The sequence below is a fragment of the Sesamum indicum genome, linkage group LG3, assembly GCF_026168435.1.
Source record: "Sesamum indicum cultivar Baizhima isolate 11 linkage group LG3, ASM2616843v1, whole genome shotgun sequence".
Lineage (NCBI taxonomy): Eukaryota > Viridiplantae > Streptophyta > Magnoliopsida > Lamiales > Pedaliaceae > Sesamum > Sesamum indicum.
Genome location: NC_142659.1, coordinates 30,791,089 through 30,814,587, shown reverse-complemented (window position 1 = coordinate 30,814,587; position 23,499 = coordinate 30,791,089). Strand labels below are relative to the sequence as shown.

Here is a 23,499-nt window from a genome sequence, read left to right as displayed (position 1 = left end):
TTCTCTTCTACCATGTGTTGATTTGAGGTAGTACAGGGGAGTACGTCAGCCTTCCCATCAGCTGGAATAATCCCCAACCATAATTCTGCAGATTTTGCCCAAACACTACCGTTCTTCTCAATTTGACAAACTCCAAAAGGCGTGTTTGCTTGCAAAAGCGTAACAGTTGATAATATTATGGATTTGTCAGGACATTAGTTTCCAATAAATCGCTTGGGCCAAGGAACTCTTTGTTGATCAAATTGTACTCCTTGTCTGTTGGACTTAATGACCAAACTGCTGAAGACCATTGCAGGACCTGGCCAAGAATCCTTAGTCTATGATATGATATGCTTTTTCACTTGTGTTTACCTCACATAATAATGAGTTTTCTCTGCAGACAACTGAGTTCATAGTTTGCAGCTGATGCAAGTGGAAAAGTAAAGCTAGTTACAAAATGGGATATTTCAAGAAAAAAATGAAGATGAAAAAGTTCATTAATACCCTAAACAATTAGGAAAAGCTGCTGGAACAAAGTTCCTATTCTTTGGGTGGAAATTAAATGACCAACAAAGGGGAGGATCACCTATGCTGAATCATTTCCAGACTGACAACAGGTGGTATTGGTTTCAGCATATAAGATGACCAATAAGATGCTTATTGAATATTCTATTATTCTGGAAATTTTTCGGCATTTTTTCTTGTTGACTTATTGTAAAAATTATCACATAATTTAGACTCGATAGGACCTGATGTGTTGGGCCTCAGAATTCTGTTGAAATGCCAGTTGGTCTTCTCAAGGTTGGGCGCATAAATCATATTCTGGTTACTCCTTTCCTCCAGTAAATCTGCATTTAGTACAGCATGCATTAGGTTTCTATTCTTATTTTCTTCTAGTTTTTTTGCCGCACGTTGTCTTTTCTGATGTAGATATGCGCAGTATCATCAGCATGCAAATTGGGGTTGAAGCAATTACATCGGTGGATGAAACCACAAAAGTGAATTGATAGTTGATTAAAAGCTTAAACTTTTTTAATGTCAATGATTGAATTAAATGTTGCTTATTGTACCGTTGCAGGTGAAAACCTCGACAACAACATTTCCTTCATGATCAGCTGAAATAGTGCAGAACCTTTGGGCGTTGTATTAGTTATATCAACTTGGAACTATCCCTTTTTTTATGCTCATACTAGTTCTTAGCCTGTTCATGTGTTAATTTGTTGACTTAAGTTAACGATGTTCCAATTTACGCATTTGCTTTATGTTGATGAACTGACTGGCTCATTGCTTTGAGCACAACTTCTACTACATTATTCACCTGACACTCAACTGCTATTTTTGTGCTCTTGTCTTCTTTGCCCATCATATTCCATTCCCTCAAGTGTAATCACTGGATCCCATCATGGAGCTATTGTAGCTGGTAATACTGTAGTGTTGTAGCCCTGCCACATCATCAGTCCTTTTGAAACTTCTCAGCGAGAACATGGATACGACAGCTGTTAGAGTTATTGAGGGTGCTGTGCCTGAAATCACTGCATTGTTAGAACAAAAATGGGATAAGATATTTTATACAGGTAGGTAAAGAGTAAACTATAATTGTTTCCATGATAATCTATACAAGGTCATCGAGGAGTTGATAATTTATGTCAAACAGGGAAAAGAAACTTTATTACGCTTCGCTAGTTCATCATTGTGGTTTAGGAAGTCAATACCTTTCTTTTAAAAAAGATGCATGAAGAGGTTTATTCTTCAAACTGTTCTCAGGTGTCCGAAGATTTTGGTCTTCTCTTGAGATTTTGTTTCTTCTTTTGTCTGTCTGAACAGAATAGCATGATGCCTCAAACAGTTTCTTTGCATAGTCTAGTTGACAGTTGTACAGAAAATCAACTATTCATGTTTATTCATTTTCTTTAAACTTTTGCACTCTTTGTTGAGACGAAATAATTACTTATTATAATCTCAGAGTAGCTGATCTTGAGCTACATCGTGTATGTAACTTTACAGGGAGTGGCTAGGTGGGACGAGTTGTATTAGCTGCTGCTGCTGCTGCAAAGTATCTTACACCTGTGGTTTTGGAGCTTGGTGGGAAATGTCCTGTGGTGGTTGATGTAAACATCGATCTAAAGGTTGTAGCTAGACGTATAATTGCAGGCAAGTGGGGATGCAACGGCGGGCAAGCCTGTATTTCCCCTACTATGTAATAACTACAAAAGAGTGTGCTTCAAATTAAAAGCTCAAGACGGAGTTGATAGGAAGCGTCTCAGCTGGGGTATTACCATTAAGGGCGTCGCTCTACATGTAAGCCTTTGTTGGTGTTCTTATTATAGCCAACTTTTCTGAGTGGTGATGAAATAAGTTCCATGGCTGTGATCCTCATACAGTACTTCTTTAATGTCAACAAAGTGGTCATGATCGTGCTGACATACTTGTGGGGTGCAGTTTGCAGTTAGCACAGGACGGAGTTGGGGAGAGAGGGATGGGAGCATATCATGAGAATGGGAAATTCTCATTCGATGCTTTCAGCCACAAGAAGGCAGTCTTTCGACATGGTTTTGGTGGAGAGGTGGCTGCTAGATACCCGCGCGTTATACACACCCTGGAAGCTGCAATTTCTTAAGGCAATGTAATTGGTGTTATTCGAGCTTTGCTTGGTTGGTGAGATTGTTTGGATGCATATGGATTAATAGTGTGATTCGTATATTTACGGACAATTATTTCAGGATTAGACAATCGACCACCTGTATACATACATTATTGTGGCTAAACTGATGTAGTTAGATCTGTTTCTTACGTTTGTTTTTCTTTCTCATTTCTTTATGATCTACCTACTTGTTTGAATATCAGTGCGTACGTACTAATTACACAGTATGTCGAAAATCATTTATTTGTATCAATTATATTTACAAAGATAAATTACAATGATATAATTATATTATGTCTACTCGTTATTTAAAAAATTATAAATAAGCATGTATTTGTATATAGTAAATTTTTTTTAAAAAAAGAAAGCAAATACATGTTACCCATTCACAAATACAAAAATATAGAGTTGTAATTAAAAAATTGATAATTTGGATGAGTTGAGAACATGATAAACACAAGTAAACTAAGAGTTGTGGAGAAGTTGATTGATTAGGGTAAACTCAAGTGCTAACGTTGTTAACTGATACTTGTGAATTGTGATGTCTGCAGTGTACTAATTAGGTTTCTCTAATGCCTCATAAAATATGTTTTAGTAATTCAGTAGGACAATAATTGACCGTTATTATATACAAAAAAGTCCGCAAAGTGACGCAAATATTTACTGGAACACAACTAATGTACAAACAAATACTGCGTGCTGTTGATGGAAAGCTGCGTACGCGAAGCAGCAGATCAAGAAACGTCCAAGAACCCGACACAAATCCCCAGACTCATATATATACGCCGAATTTTGGGTTCAACCCCCTTTACTCAAAAACAACAGACGTTGCAGCTTGCAAGTTGTTCTCCATACTGCGTGCTTTCTTACTCATATTTCTGAGCCTGAGGCCCTGAGCCCATATATATATGATCAGAAGAAGGCAGCCGAGAAATTAGGGTGGATCCCATTTTTCTTTCCGCAATCCAACTTCAAATTCTTTGATCCATCTGACGTAAAGATCGATGTACATCAAGGCATTCATTTTGTATCATCTGTCGTGGATTGCAAGTGCTGCTGCTTATCATCGTCAGCCTCAGATGATGAATGAGAAGCAGTCGTCGTCTGTGATATTCCCCCTCTCCGGGAATGTTTATCCTGAAGGGTGTGCCGTTGTTTTCACTAATTTCTTTGGATTTGTCTTGCTGGGAGCTGTCAAGTTTAATGTTTTTTGATGAATATATACTCTTTTTGTTATGATGGATACTGATGATATGTATGTGTCTGTAACTGAGTGAGTTGTATTTGCATGTCTGAGTTCATGTCATAAATTGGTGTTCTTGGCTTCTTGATTGACGTGCATATGATACTTTGAATGGGATTCTCAGTAAACGTCACTATTCTTCTTTCTATTTTTCAGTATTCCTTTTCTTTCTTGAAAATATTGTTGATGAACTCTTTTCTTATGCTACTGACGAGATACACACGCATACACAATGCGTGTGCGCGCGCGCATGTATCTTTTTGTGTATGGATTGGTATTGTTCGCTTCTTGATTCATGTGCTCTAAGATACTTTAAATTTAGGTTTGCAGTGAAAGTTACTATTGTTTGATATTCTTTTTATTTCAAAATCTTGATGAATTCTTTTGTTATGCTACTGATGGGATACATACATATATACAAATGTGGGTGTGTGTGTGTGTGTATCTTTTTATGTGCATAAATTGGTCTTGGCTTCTTGATTCATGTTCATATATGATCATACTTTGAACTGGGGTTTTATATATTCTTGGTAATATGATGGATATATGTGGGCTTTATTTTATTTGTTTATGACTTCTATTGATTTCTCTATCATATGATTTAGAGCACAGATCGATGACTGTTATTCTATGACAGATACTATTATGTTACCATCAACATAGGCCGACCTCCCAAACCATACTTTCTTGATATAGATACAGGCAGTGACCTTACTTGGCTCCAGTGTGATGCCCCGTGCAAGAAATGCACGCCGGTAAATATTTCCTTCTCACTGCGTCAATGACTTTTCAGAATTCATCTGATGTTGTCTGTGTTTTTCCAGGCCCCTCACAATCTCTACAAGCCCAACCGAAACCTTATTACATGTCAAGATCCCATATGTACCTCGCTCCATGGACCTGGGAAACATCATACTTGTCAAACACCAGAAGAACAATGTGATTACGAGGTTGAATATGCTGACCATGGTTCATCATTAGGTGTGCTGGTCAAGGACTCATTTCCTCTTAAATTTTCCAACGGTTCTGCAGTAGCTCCACTTCTAGCATTTGGGTGAGCAGCTTATCGTTGGCCTTATGTATTGTTTTCCTTCTTGTTTTTGCACACGTTTTACAATATGTCTCATATAGTTAGCTGATCATACAGATGCGGGTACGATCAAGAAGTTATAGATGCAAGTCATGTACCTTACACAGACGGAGTGCTCGGCCTTGGCATTGGCAAATCAAGCATTCTAGCTCAGCTGCGCGACATGGGTCTAACACGGAACGTTGTGGGTCACTGCTTAAGTAGACAAGGAGGAGGGTATCTTTTGTTTGGAGATGGTTTTCTCCCCACTTCTGGGATTGTCTGGGCGCCTATAATGAGTCAGTCGTAAGTTTTATCAACCCTCCCTGCAAACTAGATTACAATAAATTCCTTACTAGGTCCTTATTTCATTTTCAGAAAATACTACTCGTTGGGGTCAGCAGACCTATGGTTAGGCGGCCAAGCTGCAAATATTAAAGGTCTTCAAATAGTTTTTGATAGTGGAAGCACCTACAGTTACTTCAGCTCTCAAGCCTACAATTATCTAGTATCTCTGATGAGAGACAACTTAAACGGAAATCAATTAAAGGATGCAGTTGAGGATAGAAGCCTTCCGATATGCTGGAAAGGTGCAGAGCCCTTCAAGTCTATCCGTGATGCCGTTGGCTACTTCAAACCTTTAGTATTGAGCTTCAAAAATGTTGAGTTCCAAGTGCAGCCTGAGGCCTATCTTATTGTTACGGTGAGGTTTCCCGCCTGGTTTCTGGTAATTCAAGAGTCTATGATAAAGCCGAAAGGGCTTGAAGCGATTGATTTCCTTTGTTTCAGGTACATGGCAATGTCTGCCTTGGCATCTTGGACGGCGGTGAGGTTGGATTAGGAAACCTCAATGTGATTGGAGGTATTATGCAATTTTATAGATTACCCAGTTGTTTGCTTTAGCAGTTTTCTTAGTTCTGAAACCACCTTTCACAGACATCTCTATGCAAGATAAAATGGTGATTTACGATAACGAGAGACAGCAGATTGGATGGGCTCCATCAAACTGCAACAGCCACCCCAAGTCACAGTGACCCACTCCAAATCTTTTGTATTGTTAATTCGTCTTATATTTCGCAATGCACTTTATACAAAATATCATGCGTATAAAATTTGCAAGATCTGTAATTCTAAAGAGAAAAACAATTATACACATGAATGTATATGTAAAGTGCAGTAGGAGATGCAACAGAATTTGAATTGTTTGTCTATCGGGGGGACAAAAGGAAATAGTTGATAATCTAGCGTCTTCAATGCACAACCTTTAAGGTTATGGAACAAAGGGAGCTCCTCCTAATTCCTAAAGTTGCATAGGCGTAATTTCAGAAGCGATCTAAATTAGATTCCACTAGAAAATGAAAATAACTTCTCCATAACACAGAGAAGATTGCCATTACAATATTTTGAACATGGCACAAGTTACAGAATCAGCTACACAAACTGGAAGTATGTGTCAGAACAGTCATCTAGCTTCTCCCTGATGGAAAGTTGTTAACACTGTACATAAATTGTTAAGATGATGCTTCTTACTAAGTCCAATCGGCAAAAACTACACACCAATGGCATTAAGCCAAAGATCTCTCTGGGATGTCACTTACTGAACTGTAGTCAGAGTTCTTGAGCTATAGGACTGTGAATCAAATCCAAGCCATCAAGGCACTCACTGGTTACTCAGCTTGGAAAGGAAGGAGTCAATATTGGATAGCCAAACTGGGATCTTCTTACTTGGAAAAATTATATAAGGTTATTTGAGCCCTGCAAGTTATAGTACAGGAACACTACGTCATTCTATAGACTTTTATGCGTGCAAAAGTAAGGTAATGGAAATAGACAGTGCTCCAAGTTTGTGCTAAAGGTTAGATGCAAACTGATCTTAGCCAGTGATGAAATTACCCAATAGCATGATAGGTTACATACCTTTAGCTTCAAAGTTATACCCTCGAAGTCTTTGAACTTTCTCCTTTCAAATCGATAGCAAGCTTTCAACTCCTCAGCTGAGCATACTGATTCAGCAATTTCGTTTTCTCCATCCTCATAAAATTTGGTCATAGGCTGGCCATCAGACGATGCAAATTCATTTATAAGTTTACTGCCTGATATGTTACATACATCATGCCCCAGAATTGAAGTCTCCTCAGAACCAGAAGTAGACTTGCGCAATTTCGCAACCAAAACCCACATGTTTGCGAGCTCATTTTCTAGTTTCTCTTCATGCCTCTTTGCATCGTCAAGTCTCTTTCGCAGATCAGCCTCTATTTTATCTCTTTCAGATAATGCAGCAACCAAAGAAGCTTCTCTTTGGTATCTTGCATTCAGCTCCAGCTCAAACTCCTCCATAGATAATCTATCCTCCGGCTTTCTAAATCTTGGATCAGATCTGGTACCACTAACTCCGTTTTGCTTCATATCAATTGCAGCAGACTTTTGACAGCAGTTTGCTTTACAACGGACATCTCTTGCTGCTGCCAGATCAGCAGTGAGTTTGGCATTTTGGTAGGAGAGTTTTGTTACCTCTTCTGCCAAGTTCCGGAGCTCAACTGCTGCTGCAGCAGCAAGTTCTTTTGCATAACAAGCTTCCTCAGTTTGCTTTTGGCAGTGAATTTCTAGTCCATCCTTCTCTTCGATAAGTCTTACTTTGTCTTGCTTCAGTGACTCAATTTCAGCAGCCTGTTTGAGAGGAGGAATAGCACAACGGTCTGATGCTTAAAGTACTAATCATGGGAAGAACATTAAAGACGAGAGTTCATATGGAGTTTAGCACATTGGACAGCAGGGATACGCAAGATCAAAATATCTACCTGCACAAGAAGCTGAGACTTCGAAACTGCGTCGGCATTGCACTCTTTAGGATTCTCAGAATTGAATGTTCTATTCAAGCTCCCAACACTAGTTGGTGTATTTTCATCCAGAGATGTGCCTTCACATGAATAAATCTCGTAACCCCTTCCATTTATAATGTCCAAGGATTCTTCGGAGCTGTTCATCCTAGTGCTGCTATCTGCACTTCTTGGATTTTTATTTGACATCAAAGAATCAAGCTGCTGCCTTAACAGAGTGATGGTTTCTTGCACCTCGGTATTCTCCAATGTCTAATAACAGACATTTCATTACATGGTAAGATAATAGTATAAGCATAGAAGAATTGAGCAATGACATTTACCTTTGCTCGTAGTTGCTCCTGGAGGACCCTGTTGTCTGCTGATTTGATCTTTTCCAGTCATGACATGGAAAATTTGTTGGGATTAGATCATGTTCTTTCCAATTGAAGTTATCAGACAGACTAGAAACTTTAGTAGGCTCAGCATACCTCAAGTTCAAATGTCTTTTCATTTAGTTGAGTAGCAAGCCTGGACAGAGCCTGGACAAGAAACAGATGATACAAACAGAAATAAATAGCAAGGTATAAAGTATAGCTTTTAAGTTGAGATTTCCAAAGGACTTAAAATTCATTTCCCCCATTTGATCCCATCAGGAGTAAGAGTAGGAGCCCACTGAAAAATGCAGTTGATTTCCAACTGGCAGAAGTTAACGGGATCAGGGTTTTCAGTGTCTCCAAGTGGTTTAGTTGTGAAAGAAGGATAGAGAGCCGACTATCAGCCTTCAAGAAATAGCAATCTGATGAGAATTACATTTCTCTTCGTGCATTCAGCATGCATATAGTTCATGAGTTTACAAACTACCACTGATTTATGAATGTTTTGTGCGCTTGTTTGTAGGTTAGTTTGACAAGCTTACCTGAGACATCTCAACAACACTTGAACCATAAGGAGATATCTCCACCGATCCAAGCATGCGCTGCTCTAGAACTCGCATTTGAAGCTTCTTTTCTCTTATTCCATCCTTCAATGTTTGTATGTTTTCCTAAATCAAGTTTCCATGAGAACACAAAGCATGATTCTCCATTAAAATTATGCACTTCGCTACAGGATTAAGAAGATACTCGATTCATTCAGTCTAAGCTCAAAGTTACACAAACTGAGTAAAAATTATTAAATGCATAATTTTTTTACCAAAATCTGAGAGCAAAATTAAGGTTGAGGCATCTAAAGGATGCAATAGGGGCATGTTAAAGGCTCACCTCTGCGAGCATGTCAAAGGCCTTTATATCTAAAACTGAAAGTGCAGATCTAACCTATGCAATTTTGAAAAACCTCATGGAGATTCTATTAAGGAATCCCTTCTCCACGACATTCTTATGTTCGGATATAATTACAAAAATATCTGAATAACTAACCTGAAGTTTGGAGTCACCAGGATTCTTAGCTGCTTGTTCCGTCAACCTTTTCAGAGAACTGGTAGATAAAGCCACCTCGCCAGCCAACATCTTTATCTGCTCACGGAAAAGATCCATCTGATCTGTGATGGTGCTCCCAGTCTACAAGACATTTAGCATTCAAGTTTAGCAAAATAATTCGAGGCAATTCATAATTACAGAAATCAAGTGCCTATACCTTAGGCGAGAATATCAATCATTACACATATGGGTAGGGCTTACGGGAATGGAGCCTAATTTGAAAAACAATCTGTGTTTAGGTAGCTGTTGAAAAGTTGATATTTAGGATCCTGATTGCAGATACCATTAAAACATTGCGAACTTGTTTACTTGTACCCTTTAAGATAAAGCACAGGGATCTTTGCCGCCACTCTTCTACCTTAAATGACAAAGCAAAGTTATCCAAGCTAGAATTTGAGATGAGAGACCTTGGATCCCACTTGAGAAGTGCAACACAGTAGAACAATAAAGGCGAACAAATAGATTGATAGAAATGGTTGGTGGCTGAAATATACAAGGAACGGATTTTCTTGGAGATATACAAACAAGATTCACACATAGTGATGCAAGGCCACTGATAGAAGTGGTAACTTTAAACCATCACATGGTTCCAAGACCAAGTGCACTGTCCCAATATTAAAAAAAGGGAATAAGGTTAGGAAGGTAGATGAGTTGTCCATTAAGTAATCAAACTATTTCTCACCGGCGGGAGATGTCGGACACCAACAGCTGCACTGAACAAATCACCTGCTTGAGTTCTTTCAGGAAAAGAATCAGTAGAAGAAGCATTATCTACTTTTCTACTGATTGATTTCCTCTGTGTATCTTTAATATCACTAAACATAACTCTGCGTTGGGATGATTTTGACGAGGAAGCAGGCGAACCACTTGTAGAACTCTCATAATCAGCACTCGGTGATACAACATTCTCAGGCTTCTGCACCCGCAATGTGAAAAATATTTGTTCTTAATCTGGAAAATCATGCTTTTGCCATTCATATGGTTTGTCTATCAACACCAACTGTACAGCTGAGAATGCAAAAGCAGCAATGTAAACAATTTACTTTTAGTTTGAACCAGCCAAGCATCCCTCTCCTCCTGTTCCTTTTGTAATCTCTGACCAGCTCATCAAGATTTGTGGCACCACTCCTTCCATCAAAAGATATTTCAGAATCGATACTTCCATCATCATCATCAATTAGGCATTCTCGTTTTCTATCTGGCAAGTAGGCTAGCTGCATAAACAAGGAAGACAAACACAAATGGTAAAAATAGGTTGAACCTTCAAATGGCAATATTTGAGGTAGAATCTTAATAGTAATGCCATAAAATTAATTTACCAGGGAGCAAATCGTCAGATATGGCGATAATATCCCTGCCATCTAATAAAAATACTATATTTCTGTGTGAGTACCTCATCTTCCCCAAATGAATGCCTTCGCCTGTGGCTGGTTTTCTCAAGGACATTGGGCTGGATAGTAGTTTTGGTAGAAACCAAGATCAACTTGGTTAATCTCTGAATCCTACCCATCAAAGCGGCTTTGGCTTGTTCCTCCTCTTCCAGTCTTGACTGCAGCTTAATCTGCCCTGCTTCCAACTGCAATGAATGGAGTATATCATAAAAGGTACTACACCAGCACTACTTTTACTATTTTATAATGAAGAGGACATGTAATGTATGCTCGGAAATACTTCCGTGTTTCAACCTTCCAGCCACACCCCACCTCAAACATCATTCTCTAAGTAGGTGGAAACAACACATTGTCCTTGACAACAAAACATTCAAGGATACACAACAAAGGATACATGTTATTATTTGTTATAGATAACAGAGAATGCATTATGTTGAATAAGTAAAGTCAAAGAACACTCGACACAAGTTTCCAATGTTGCATAATTCATAATGAAATAATTGCACTCCCTATCTTGATTTTTACTAAATCCAGCTTCACAGCAAGACAAATGTTATTGGTTCTTCATCCGCATCGCCATCATGGTAAACCTGAATGAGCATCCCTGCCCCTAGAAATTTATGATACCATCAACTTCCCCTCATATTAGCTAGAAAATTTAGACTATCCAGAAAGATGTTCCTCTTTGCAGTGGCATCTTTTTGGATAGAACTATGCAGCGTCAACTGCAGATTGATGCCAGTCAGTATAAGATGAAAAACCTCACCTTTGCTCCAAAACCAGTATAGAGAAGATATAAACCAAATTTACTGCAGACAGTAGCAATCAATCTGCTTTCTACTGAAAGCAGACTATGATACAGATTGTTGGCACCAACCTGGAGTTTCAAATTTACTAGATCTTCTTGGCTTGGTGCCATTAAATTTTCTTTCTCCATCATGCCACGCTTTAATTGCTGAAGCTCTTGCTTTAAGTTGGATATTTCTCTCTGATACTTCTTAATGAGAGACTTCTCATCCAAAATCTATCCAGGACAAATCAGAAAGAGATCAAGAAGAGTTTTAAAAAAATTCCAGAGTTTCCACCTTGTCAGTTTCCTAGTTAAGTATTCCACATATCTCACCTTATTTTGAGAGGCCTTGATTTCAACACGCTTACTACGTTGAGCAAACTTAAGAGTATTGTGTGTTTCTTCAGCATTGCTGGAGGCTGGTGTCACCGTGCAAATAAGCTGCAGAGAGGCTCCGGGAACAATCAGAACTCTCCACAAACAGTATAGAAAACTAAAGGCTCGCGTAAACTATTCCATGGAATAAGAAATATCTAAGGCAGATTTACAAATGCTATGCCGCAAACTTACAGAGACTCGACCATGGCCACTAAGAGATGATTGCAATAAGCGTGTAAGTTTTGAATCTCGATATGGTATATGAGTGGATTTTCCATCAGTTAATTTGGATATTACCTGTATTAAAAGAGAACGTAATAGTAAGTAGCAAAATTGAAATGTTTCTTTTAGTATCCAGAGCTAGAAAGTAAATCTCCACTTATTTGAGAGTTGGATAAGAAATTTATCAACATTCTCTATTGTTAAGAAATAAGTCTAGACAATCTAACTTCAGCAACAGCAAAGAACAGCTTAATCCATCAATTAAAGCTACAGATCCATAGTCCTAGGACTACCATCATTTGATGAAAATTCTTTGACAAACAAGGAAAACGAGAATGTTGGTAAAATCAAATGATTCATCATGTTACCAACAAGAAATGAGAATTAGTATAAAAACATACATTAGTAAATTTGAACACCGTGAATGAACAAAAGAAAGACATAAGCATATGCCTTACAGTGCCAAGAGTAAGTAAGCTTTTATTTATGTATGAACCCTCTTTTCTCCTCAGTCCAGTGGTCTCTGTTTTGGAACTCTCAGATCCTGCCAAGTCAATTAAATGCTATAAAAGAGTTTAGCATCATTGTAATATAACTAAAGGATACAGAAGCAAATTCAGAAAATCATTGGGCCACCGAAAAATAAACTCAGACAAAAAAGAAACTAGGAACAAGAAGAAAGATAAGAAATTTAGAGTATTAACAAGTATGAATGGGAAATCCACTTATCATATATTGAAAAAGTTAACTGCAATTTAGACAGAAAAATGATAATGGGAACCAAAAACAAGATAGCAACACAGCTAACACATTCAAAGACATACCAACTGTGATAAAGTCACTTCTTCTCCTTCATTTCCCCCACGTAAACTGCTCTCAATAGTCTGTGAGACAAATTAACATTAAGAGCATGGGATAAAAGGTAATTTGAAACCAGAACAAACTTCTTATGGCCATCGTCAAATAAATAATGAAAGCTGGTCATCATTTTCTATTACAGGAACCTTTCTGGACAAGTTAATTTTTGTATTACAAGTTCATTCATCATACTATATAGCCAAACATTATTGTAATAAACTGGAAAAGATCCAACTTCAAATAATTCTTTTCTTCTTGAGAAAATTGTCACACCCAACTGTTTCATTATCTAATATATACACTAAAATAAGTTCGAGGCAGTAACGTTGCCATTTCTACACCTCAAAATGAGAAACAAAAAGCTATGCATCAAAGAGTGCAACTGACTAAAAAATAAGGTTCAAACAGTCCCCAACTATATCCACTCCTACTCGAAATCCATTTGGGAGTCTCTAAAAGGCAAAGCCTCTTTGCTCCAAATTCCAATTACAACAATAGAGCAAAATAATAACTAACAATTTTTCATCAGTTTAACATAATAAAAGGAAGGGTGAATTCTCTTTCCTCTTAGAAAAACATAGAAAAGAAGATAGAATTAATACAATATTTCAACTGTCAGATAATCCATTTGATCTTGTTCTCTCCAAAGCCACATCAAATAACAATAGGACAAATCATGCTATTAGACCTCAAGCAAACCGTATAATCCAATCCATATCTGACAAAAGGAGACACCACAGCCAATGAGAAGCAGGAACCAGGACTAGAACAACTACTCCAAAGCAACAATATATGGTTAAGATCCATAGTACCCTTGTTGCTCAGAACTGTAAATCTACTAGATGCCTTACCTTATCTGGTGGCATATGCATATACATCGTGCCAGATCCAAAAAGACCAAGATCTACCTCAGTCCTTTATAAAGCGCAACAGCTTTTTCTAAAACTCATGCTCCACATCAGCAACCAATTTTACAGTTTGTCATGTTCAATAGAAAATCTAATTACATCTATCTTGTTCCACATATATGGTACCAACTAATACTCCAGATAAGCCACACGTTTCAGAAGTAAAAAGTAAAATGATAATGACAGCATTGTATCATTGCTTGCATTACTGAAGACAAAAATTAAGTGTAATAAGAGTTGTAGTACCAAAGTGAAAATGGTGTGGCTTCGACTGCTGAGTAAATTGAAGTTATTAGAACCCACATGCCTGTGCTCTGTATCAACAATAAAAGCAAGTCGAGAGTGTTTTCGGTCATACTCATACATTCAAAAGATTACAGAAATTGTCATTGTATATGACAGCAGAACACAGTGAGTTGCCACCAGAGACAACTAGACATGAAATCTGGGGCATATTTACACTTGCAGAGGAAAAAATATAGTGTTTGACAAAGAAAACACAACCATTGCTGAAAGGAATTGAATAAATTTCACAATAATGAGGTCAATAAATTCACAAGTCAGCCTACCTTCACCAGATGCTATCAATGAAAGTGCGTGAGCAGGAGAAAGAACAACTTCTTCTTTTATTCCCTCTACATATATGCCCTGCCAAGTAACAATTTATTATTCCTCAAATTCACAGATAAGCTTTTCCACATTGGTAATCTGGTTGATTTTAGTTTTCATCCAGGATTGTGACCTTAAGCCCACAGAAACGGAAGTGACATGCAGAAAAACATGAATATGGAAACTCATGTGGAGTTACCTAGAGAGGCAACACCAGTCGCTTTTCTGTCATACATCCAGAATAAATATCTTCAAATTATTGATTGCCAAAAAAGCCAACTAAAGGAAAAAAAATATAAAGAAAATACAAAAATGAATATCTCTAAGTTCTGCAGTTCAGTCAACTAAATTAAAATGATAATGATTAAAATGAATCATAATAGCTCCTTTTAAGAGAAAGGTGGAAAACTCAAGGCATTTACTACATTGCAAGAAAGGATATTTAGCAGACGCTATTTATCTAAGGCATGAATCAGGAAAATGGAGAACTTGCAATATATAAGTTTAACATCTGGTCAAGGTCGTCTAGGAGAATCTTAAATCTAAACTTACTCAAAGCCAATTAAATAACGTTAAGAATCAAAAAAGTGTGTAAAGAAAAGGCAGACAGGAATACGAAAACTTAGAATCTTACTCTCATTTACCTTCAGACTTATTACTAGAGATTGTCATTTCTATGTAAACAACATAACGATAGCAATTAATGTTATCACTATATTCTGAAAATAAGGAAAAGTCAAACAACATAGCATATATATGTACCTGAGAGTCTTCTCGTATCCTCAAATTCTGTCCGGTGGGATCAAGTAAGTCATTGATTACCTAAACTTCCACGCAGCAAGTTATAGATAAGATTCAGACGCAAATATTGATAAATACAGGCGGAAAAGTGCAATACATTTAAACATCTGTAGCGTGCTTTTTGATTTATTATTATATCCGTGAAGAAAAATGAATCATTTAATGCGAAATGCACCAAAGGAAAGGACATTGTGCTTTCAATTATAAAATAAGTTTATCATTACTAATGAAATGGTTTAAGTAGTTCAAATAGACATATGATATAAATGTTGAAGTACTTGAGATAATTAATCAAGGATAAGCAGAGAGTCTCATGGCACTGAATCTCATATTTTGCATCTTAAATCATCGTAGCATGTGGGCCATAGCAAAATAACGAAATCCAAATGATAAATGAGCTAGCAATGCAAATTACAAAACTAACCTCATTATAAATTTCCAGATATGAAACTCTGAGGAGATACTCCCGTCCAGGGGTCTGATACAGCATATCAAAGGTCATTCAACATTTAGAACAAAATACTGTTTCATACCAAGCCAAAAAAATACCAGAAATTCTTTCTGTGGGCCCTGGCCCACCAAAGGCAATAGGTATTACCTCTTGTATAATCCCAAAGACATCCTTAACAGCCAGCGGAATGATTCCTGGTGATTTTTGCTCCCCCTGTGACAGAAAAGAACAGATCTTATGAGATTAGCATCCAGAGGAAAGAATTGAAGTGCATGTGCCTGGTAAAGTGTGTGTTTAAGTCGAGTAGCTGCAACACCAGGATGACTTTCATGTTAAGCCATAATATCTCCGATGTGAGTCTAAATATGCAAACACCAGTGATCTCAACATGAACTAGGGATTATTCTGTGCTAAGCATCTAATATAGGAAAAGTCAGAAAGCTTGTAGCAGTGATCCATCGCCTGCTGCCATACAGTACATACTGGGAGGATGACAAAGATCATGGACATCTAGAAAAGTTAGTAATTACATGCATCGTATGTGTCTTCCCACTGCTAGTAACACCATATGCAAACACTGTGCCTACAGAAACAACAAACAGAAAAACTAAATCAGAGTCAACAACCACAAAAAAGACCATGTTTCAATGTGAACAGGGAAATCAAAGTCGGAGAGACATGAGCATCAATTTCCTTTGCTTTCCAAAGAGGACAAAAAACTTGAGGCAGCTTGCAAAAATACATGACAGTGTCATAAAGTGTATCCACTGACTTCGGTAGCACGACAGTGGGGCAAAAGGCAAAAGTTATTCATTTGATATATAAGAACAAAAAGACAATGCTTGAATGCAAGCTGATTTATGCGGAAAAAATTTAGTCAGCATACCATAATTAACTGTAAAAACTGAACTATGACATTGCAAAAAGTGGAAGTGAAGAATGCAATTACCATTTATTCCTTCCATGGCACCACCAACAACATGCTGTGCTGCGACATCATAAACATGGCGAGTAGTTGTTGCCGGACCAAATACTCTGTCTGATACGAAAAAAAAATTTGATAATTAAGAGTTAAGAGATAAAGACAAAGGCATGAAGAACCAAGTGATGGATCTAGAAAATTCAAAATTTAATCCTTGCAGAGTGTTATATGTTTGGATGCTACAATAGCCAATGAGACCCTTTGCATCTGATATGATACCAACTTTGAGTGAAAATTAGCTTCTCTGATAACCCTTCTTTTAGAGAAATAAACAAATATACAAGATAGGTGAGGGCAATGGTGCAAACATATAGAGTGAGAAACAGCAGTCCTGTTCTATATAGTTAAAAAGCGGAGCCTATTTAATTCTAGACTTCAACTTTGCTCAAGTTCACTGAATCCTGATTACTTGCACATTGAACATCTGCATTAATATACATCCATTTTTCGCTCACGGGAACTTGATTGTCTGTGTGTTCAGGTGCATGTCCTGGGCAAAAGAGCAGATACTAACCAAAGCCATATGCAATGTCGGAATTGAATTCATTGCGAACGGTGTAGTCTCCATCAGCATACCAGGCAGCTTCGTCGCCTTTACTAATTTCTCGAGCACTGCAAATAGAAGAGTAAAGAAATAAACGTACAAGAACGCAAAGAGTTAATCCCGTAGCGTTGAAGATATAAAACCATGTCTGAAATAACCCCCAATGAATCCCAACAGTGAAATTCAGTTCGAAAACTAAAGAAGGAGAGGGACCCATTTCACCTGAGAGGTCGAAACCGCACAGTAACAGTGACATTCTCCTTAGCTTTTCGGGGAGGCGTAGCCGCGGCCGGCGTCGAGGACGAGGACGGCGTGGCGGGTCGGACGGAAATGTTGGGGGGCAGCAGAGGGGCTTTCCGGGAGCGGAATGGGGAGATGGAGGAGCGGCGAGCGGCGGAGGAGGAGGACATTTAGAGTCACGTGGCGGCTGTTTTTGCCGCTCGGAGGATTCCAAAATCGAAATATGAGTGGGACTTTTGAAATGGTGTTGGTGTGTGTATTTTGAATGGAGGGTGGGACCAAGAACCAGGTTATCCGCCGTGGCAAGCCACACGGTGGGGGTGTGGCTGAGGCTGGGGCCGGCGGGGGTTATTGAAATTGACGCCTTTGGACCATCGGAATGGAGCCAAGTCTTTTGTCACCAATTGTGTCTATGGGACTTATGCTTTGTCATTTTGAGGAGGGGGGGCAATAATGTTGCCCAACTTTTATCAATAGATTTTAAAATATTTTTAAGTATAAATTTTACTCTTTTCAAATATAATTTTGAGATAATTCAATCTCCAAATCATGAACATAGTCATTTGTATAACATTAAATAGACCTCAACAATAGTCTTAAAATTGTGTTGATAATATAGAATTAAATGCTGGTACGTATCAAATAATAAAGCAATTAAGTTATTTAGCAAAATGACTCTCTTGAATCACTTAAGTCAAATAACATAAATGTTGTTGATATCCATCGTTTTAAGATAGAACATAAAGTTGAAATAAAAATTGAAGTCCCTTGAGTCGAATTATTAATCCAAAATAATATTATAGAACATTGACATGTGTTGATACTTTTGATGAGGATTGAAATATAGTTTAGATTTGTACAAGTGGGAAGAGTTGTAATTGGATGGACTGGACCGAAATATGGATCCATACCATAACATTCCTACATCCGTGTTTGATGGCCCATCTTTGGGTGCAAATCCCAATGCCAATTTGACTTGAAAGACCCCTTTCATCTTTTTAAATTGCTAGCCTAATCAGAACATTGACACTGTCATCAAATAAACAACACATTTGTTACATCATAAATGTCAAATCTTTGTTAGTGATTGTTTCGATTTTGTGTGGAAATTTGATCTCCTGACATGAATTTGTACCCACGTCAACTTTAGTGCCTCCTCGTCTGCCCATTTCCCACTTTCAACTCATTATATTATTCAACATAAACTCTTCAGTCTTTTAATCCTCTATACCTCTTCACACATGCAACTTTATCTCTACTTTTGAAGGAGATGTAAATATTACTCATTTTTATTGTATCAGTTAAAAACTATTAAATGTGGCAAAATTTTAAGAATCAAAACCAAGGGATTTCAAATTTATGTTAATAAAATCATTTGACCTTGTTTGCTAATTATATGTTCAAAAAATTATTTCAAATTCTGATTTTGAATTATATTTTATAACACTATAATAAGTTTCAAACTCAGAATTATCTAAAAAAATCAATTTTTTTTCGAATTCAAAAATTTTAATCCAAATATAGCATGGCCCATTATTCATTTGAAAATTATTACTCGCTTAATATGTGGGAAGCAGCACATGCAACATCTTTGTATTAAAGCTAGGTAGAGAAAAATCCGAAACCTAATTTTTGTGCCAACCTTTAAAGCAATCAAACATTCTCAAAGTACAACCAGACAAAGTAAACCTGCTTATTATTGGACCACTGCTCCACCACATTTTCCGGTAAACAGCAACACATCATTGAATATGAATTCGCAACCGCTCAATCATACACACAACAATTGTATTCTTATTTAAATAATATTTTAGTTTCCTACTATACAACTTTTATTAATAAAGCTAATGTTGCAATTATAGAAATATTAATTTACCGAGACTTATAAAAAAAAAAAAAAAAAGACAACATCAGTACAATACCAGTGACTATATTAGTGCACCCAAAAAATTATTACAAAACCAAATTGAATTGAACTGTACTGGACTAATAACAGAACAAGTTGATATTGTCATATTTGTAAATAATCACTACCTTTATTAGTACACACTATATATGAATCAGCTCAGGAAGTTATTAAGCTGCACTCAACAGTCGCACGTGCACGCTCATAGACCCTAGTCTCCTGTGCCACGTGTGACAAACCGCCATGCATTCGGGCCCCACTTCAAACACCCTTAGCCACGTCGGCGAACAACTCCGCCATAGGCTCCATCTGGTAACTTTCCTGGAATTGCGAGGCCATCAGCGCTCCGGCGCCGCTACTGCCATAAATGTAACGAAACGGGAAATCAAAGGCGGCGGCTCCCTCCCACTCCACTATCTTCTTGGCGGCGCTCTCCACTTCCGGCGAGAGCACGTGCTCCGAGCAGGTCGAGTCCGTGGGTAGCCTCGGGGCGGAATCCGACGCTTCCAGGTACATGAAGTCTTCGTACACCACGGGGGACAGTTCCGGCACTGACTTTAACAGGCCGACGGGCTTAGTGCCCTCGTCCGACGTTGCCGAAGCGGTCATCTTTCTGCTAATGACGTCCGGCCGCCTCTCCACTGTGCCCTTCTTATTGTATATACGGCATAGCACCCAATCATCCAGCTGCACGGAATAAACTGCAACCATTAGATCAAAAACCAGAATAAAAATTCAGACCATTGAATATAAACTTGAACACACCCTAAGGCTCTTCTTCTTCTTGTTAGCAGAACGGTCCACGTCAGCGAGGCGGTATTCATGCATAATCCAATCAGTCTTCTCGCCTTTCGGAGCTTTCCCGTGGTAGAACACCAATGCCTTCTTTATACCGGCAGGCTTCGGGTGGCCGATGGGCTTATCTGCTCCCGTTGCTTTCCAATACCCCTTCCCCGCCGCTCGATTCGGCCTCGAACCGTTCGGGTACTTCCGGTCCCGAGGCGAAAAGAAGTACCATTCTTTCTCGCCGTACAAAGCCAAGCCTGCAATATTTTAATCAACAATAATTAGGTCAATTGGTTTAATATTAGTAAGAGGGTAAAGGCCGTAAAGGGATTTTGGTCTAAATTATACCCGGCAAGTCCCATGGATCGTACTTATAGAGATCAATCTCTGCAACAATCGGGACGGCGATTGATAGGGAAGCGCATTTACGGCAGAGGTAATGCGTGACGAGCTCTTCATCGGTTGGGTGGAAACGGAATCCCGGAGGTAACTGCAAATCCACCGGAGCCATAGTTTTCAGTTGGGGGAAGGAAAATGGAGCGATGACAGTGAAGTGAGGGAAGTGGGAGGAGATGGGGTTTGTGAAACTTAGAGCGTAAGGGAAAGAGGAAAATATATAGTGGAGTGGGGGAGGGGGGTTTAGGTTTACATGGGTGGAGAGGCTTGTGGGACACATGGCGAGATGTCAAGTGTGAACGTTAGGCAAGTATTATGTCATTGCGTACGTTACATGTTTTGAACCTGACTCGAGGTGTAACTTGGATCGGTAAAGGGTTATTGACACGTTGGTGAGTCATGCAAATTAAACGGTGGAATTTGGACAGGAGTTCAGATTCCGGTCCTGAGAGATGAAATATACTATGGCTGTCGGGTTGGAAAGTTTGTAAACCGTTGTTTACACAATCAAATTACGATGACACTACCATTTTTTTAAGAATGTGTTAATAATGTTATAAAAAAATTATATAATTAAACCTTCCCTATAGATGGTTGTGACCAGTGGCATGCAGCACACCATGCACAAAGCGTCCAAACAAAAACATCACCAGAACCTCACAAGATTCGCGTGACTTCAAAAATTGGTCTACATGAAATGAACTTAATTAAGCGTCTTTGTCAAGCTTGCTCGTCTTTTACTGAAACCTTACGCTGCTAAAAAAACGCCAAAACTCTCACCAAGAAACCAACAAATTGCATGCGGGCGGCTCCACGCTCAATTCCTCACACTCACACCCACAGCTTTATGTTTCTTCAGTTTGATTCTCAAGTTTGGCAAACTTGAGAGATTCTTATCATTTGTTTACTAATGTAAATTCATAAATATATATTTATAGGTTGAATCTCAACTTTAAAGATATGGAAATATGCAACATAAGATAAAGAGAAAGATGAATCGTCAGTGAATGTAGCCACGACTCCTAATCATATCTCATCTGAATATTATATTTTAGTATGTATATTTTCTGTCATGAAATCACAATATCAACGCATATAATATTATCCGTAGATAAACCAGTAAGCATTTAAGAGGTGGTCTTGAAATATGATAATACCGACGTTTCTTGTCTAGTTTCCTAGAAATTAATGGAGCTGACACCACAACAACAAATGGACATTGTTCTAATCACGCGTGCAGTCAGTAGGACTAAGATCAACAATTCCCACCATCAACTTGCATGCACATGATCTCTCTTATTACAAGGATGTCATGTGTCGCAATCACATCAACAGGGATGGGGTCCAAGATTAGGATTTTCATATGATACTGCACCTATATCACTATCAATTCTCAACCATTAGGACGAATTCAGTTGGTACTTTAGTATATGAAAATTTTTATTTCAAATAAAATTTATTTTGCTTTGAATCAATCATATAGTAAGTATAAGATACATATTATATGATTGATATACAATTTAAGAAAAAATAACTAGTCACATAATAAGTATATATATGATTGATGTGATGAATATTAAACCGAATTTGATTTTAATAAGAATTTTTTGATGTTTTAATAAGAAGAAATAAAAATACTAAACAAAACATTTCGCGTACGTACATACATAGTAATAAGAAGTATTGCAATATAAAGATATCAAAGGAGTTTGAAGGAATAATGGTGTCCTCTTTTACCCGGTGGCTTTGAACTTGGTTAAAGGATGGATGCATCATGCACATATATGAATGGGTTGAGGATCGCATCTCAATAAAAGCCAATAATGTGCTTGGGAAATGGTGTCCCCTGAAAATGACTTATCATTTTTGTTTGGTTCAATTCATTTTCAACACAACAAATTATCAACGGATGTTGTGTTCTTCTTTATCAAATACATCAACATTGCCCTAACAACGTGGTGTGTTGGGAGTAGTGCTGATCCAATAGAGTGAAAAAGAAAATGTATTTTTTACTACAAAGTTTTCAATTTTTTTTTTTTATTCTTATTAGTTAAAATAAACTAATAAAGTTTATAATGCAAAATATTAGAGCGTTTTTTAATATATGAACATCAACATACCCTAAGCATATGGTGTGCTCGTTTTTAACTTTTCTTCGAGAATTAAGTTTATAAAGCGTATAATATAAAAAATTAGAGAATTAATTTTTTTCTACAAATTCATATATTTTTGTTCCTTTAGAGAAAATAATTAATAAAATCTATATGTAAAGTAGATGTGTGGAGCTTGTGAAATATATTATGAACATTCTATTTGTTTATGTTTTTGCTTTTTTTTTTTTCTTTTGGAATAATGAACTTTATTAGTTCCCCCCTCTAAGTGAAGTAAAAAATGGATGAACTTTAAGGGTGATTGAAAAGTTTTAATACCACATAAAACTATTCCAATCATACCGAATCAAATTATTTTTTATGATTTATTTTTTAAATTATAATTTTAAATTTAAAATAAAATTGTATCGCACTATTAATTTGGTTCTAATTTAAAACTTTAAAACAATTGTCAAAAACTGCACCACACCGCAAAATATATAATTAATTTTTTAAATTATATATATATTAATTCGATAAAATAATTAAATTTTTAAAAGAATTTATATTCGAATTATATAATTTCTAAATTCATATGGTATCAAAGATCCACGTTACAAATTTTTATTTTTGTAAAATTTATATTTGGACTTAATATTTAATTCTTTGAGCCCACTTAATGATTGCCTTAATTTTTCAATTATTTTTCTTCCCCCCCCCCTCCCCTCTCTTTTTTCTCTCTTACCGCTTTCTTTGTTCTGTTTTTCTGTATTTTATCATTGTTCTCTCTAAAATCAATCATTGATCTTTATTGGACTAAGTGTTTCCTTATTGGATTAATATATATGTTCTTTTATTTTAATCTACTTAAAGTTGTGGAAAGTGTTGGTGGTCTATGGTGCATAATGTTGGTTTTTCTTT

General features: G+C 37.3%; 3 protein-coding genes and 1 long non-coding RNA gene across 6 annotated transcripts; 2 read left to right on the top strand and 2 right to left on the bottom strand.

Moving 5' to 3' along the window:
- Nucleotides 1-1,563: 1,563 nt before the first annotated feature.
- On the top strand, nt 1,564-2,769 carry LOC148788888 (uncharacterized). Its single transcript, XR_016064795.1, has 2 exons — nt 1,564-2,277; nt 2,419-2,769. It is a non-coding gene; the product is annotated as an uncharacterized LOC148788888 (long non-coding RNA).
- Nucleotides 2,770-3,383: 614 nt separating this feature from the next.
- On the top strand, nt 3,384-8,821 carry LOC105159456 (aspartic proteinase Asp1). Of its 3 annotated transcripts, XM_088878918.1 has the most exons (8): nt 3,384-3,764; nt 4,501-4,618; nt 4,688-4,917; nt 5,011-5,238; nt 5,311-5,635; nt 5,722-5,794; nt 5,869-5,983; nt 8,649-8,821. In XM_088878918.1, exons 1-7 carry the CDS (start codon nt 3,625-3,627, stop codon nt 5,964-5,966), a joined length of 1,212 nt encoding a protein of 403 aa, XP_088735044.1. In that variant the 5' UTR covers nt 3,384-3,624; the 3' UTR covers nt 5,967-5,983; nt 8,649-8,821. The 3 variants fall into 3 exon arrangements, with proteins under 3 accessions (XP_088735044.1, XP_088735045.1, XP_020548426.1); XM_088878919.1 differs by lacking the exon at nt 5,869-5,983; XM_020692767.2 differs by lacking the exon at nt 8,649-8,821 and having other exon boundaries at nt 3,385-3,764; nt 5,869-6,141.
- Nucleotides 6,282-17,826, bottom strand: LOC105159457 (P-loop containing nucleoside triphosphate hydrolases superfamily protein). The gene is made up of 24 exons (XM_011076534.3): nt 17,383-17,826; nt 17,131-17,228; nt 16,584-16,673; nt 16,165-16,217; nt 15,782-15,847; nt 15,608-15,661; nt 15,145-15,204; nt 14,343-14,421; nt 14,020-14,087; nt 12,832-12,891; nt 12,466-12,570; nt 11,978-12,082; nt 11,741-11,848; nt 11,495-11,641; nt 10,620-10,802; nt 10,270-10,440; nt 9,909-10,142; nt 9,167-9,307; nt 8,668-8,793; nt 8,240-8,290; nt 8,093-8,140; nt 7,731-8,021; nt 6,850-7,599; nt 6,282-6,687 (listed from the first exon to the last, which is right to left on the bottom strand). Exons 1-24 carry the CDS (start codon nt 17,568-17,570, stop codon nt 6,667-6,669), a joined length of 3,297 nt encoding a protein of 1,098 aa, XP_011074836.1. The 5' UTR covers nt 17,571-17,826; the 3' UTR covers nt 6,282-6,666.
- A 1,484-nt stretch (nt 17,827-19,310) lies between these two features.
- On the bottom strand, nt 19,311-20,701 carry LOC105159455 (NAC domain-containing protein 2). Its single transcript, XM_011076531.3, has 3 exons — nt 20,441-20,701; nt 20,072-20,349; nt 19,311-19,993 (listed from the first exon to the last, which is right to left on the bottom strand). The coding sequence occupies exons 1-3, from the start codon at nt 20,601-20,603 to the stop codon at nt 19,568-19,570; spliced, it is 867 nt and encodes a 288-aa protein (XP_011074833.2). The 5' UTR covers nt 20,604-20,701; the 3' UTR covers nt 19,311-19,567.
- Nucleotides 20,702-23,499: the final 2,798 nt, after the last annotated feature.

Coding starts and splice junctions, on each gene's coding strand:
- LOC105159456 (XM_088878918.1), top strand. CDS start 3,625: ATGTACATCAAGGCATTCATTTTGTATCATCTGTCGTGGATTGCAAGT. Junction 5,636..5,721: donor AGGCCTATCTTATTGTTACG/GTGAGGTTTCCC, acceptor CCTTTGTTTCAG/GTACATGGCAATGTCTGCCT. Junction 5,795..5,868: donor AAACCTCAATGTGATTGGAG/GTATTATGCAAT, acceptor CACCTTTCACAG/ACATCTCTATGCAAGATAAA.
- LOC105159455 (XM_011076531.3), bottom strand. CDS start 20,603: ATGGCTCCGGTGGATTTGCAGTTACCTCCGGGATTCCGTTTCCACCCA. Junction 20,350..20,440: donor CGATCCATGGGACTTGCCGG/GTATAATTTAGA, acceptor AAAATATTGCAG/GCTTGGCTTTGTACGGCGAG. Junction 19,994..20,071: donor AGAAGAAGAAGAGCCTTAGG/GTGTGTTCAAGT, acceptor TATTCCGTGCAG/CTGGATGATTGGGTGCTATG.
- LOC105159457 (XM_011076534.3), bottom strand. CDS start 17,570: ATGTCCTCCTCCTCCGCCGCTCGCCGCTCCTCCATCTCCCCATTCCGC. Junction 10,803..11,494: donor TAGTAAATTTGAAACTCCAG/GTTGGTGCCAAC, acceptor CATTCATTGCAG/TTGGAAGCAGGGCAGATTAA. Junction 8,022..8,092: donor AGGAGCAACTACGAGCAAAG/GTAAATGTCATT, acceptor GTCTGTTATTAG/ACATTGGAGAATACCGAGGT.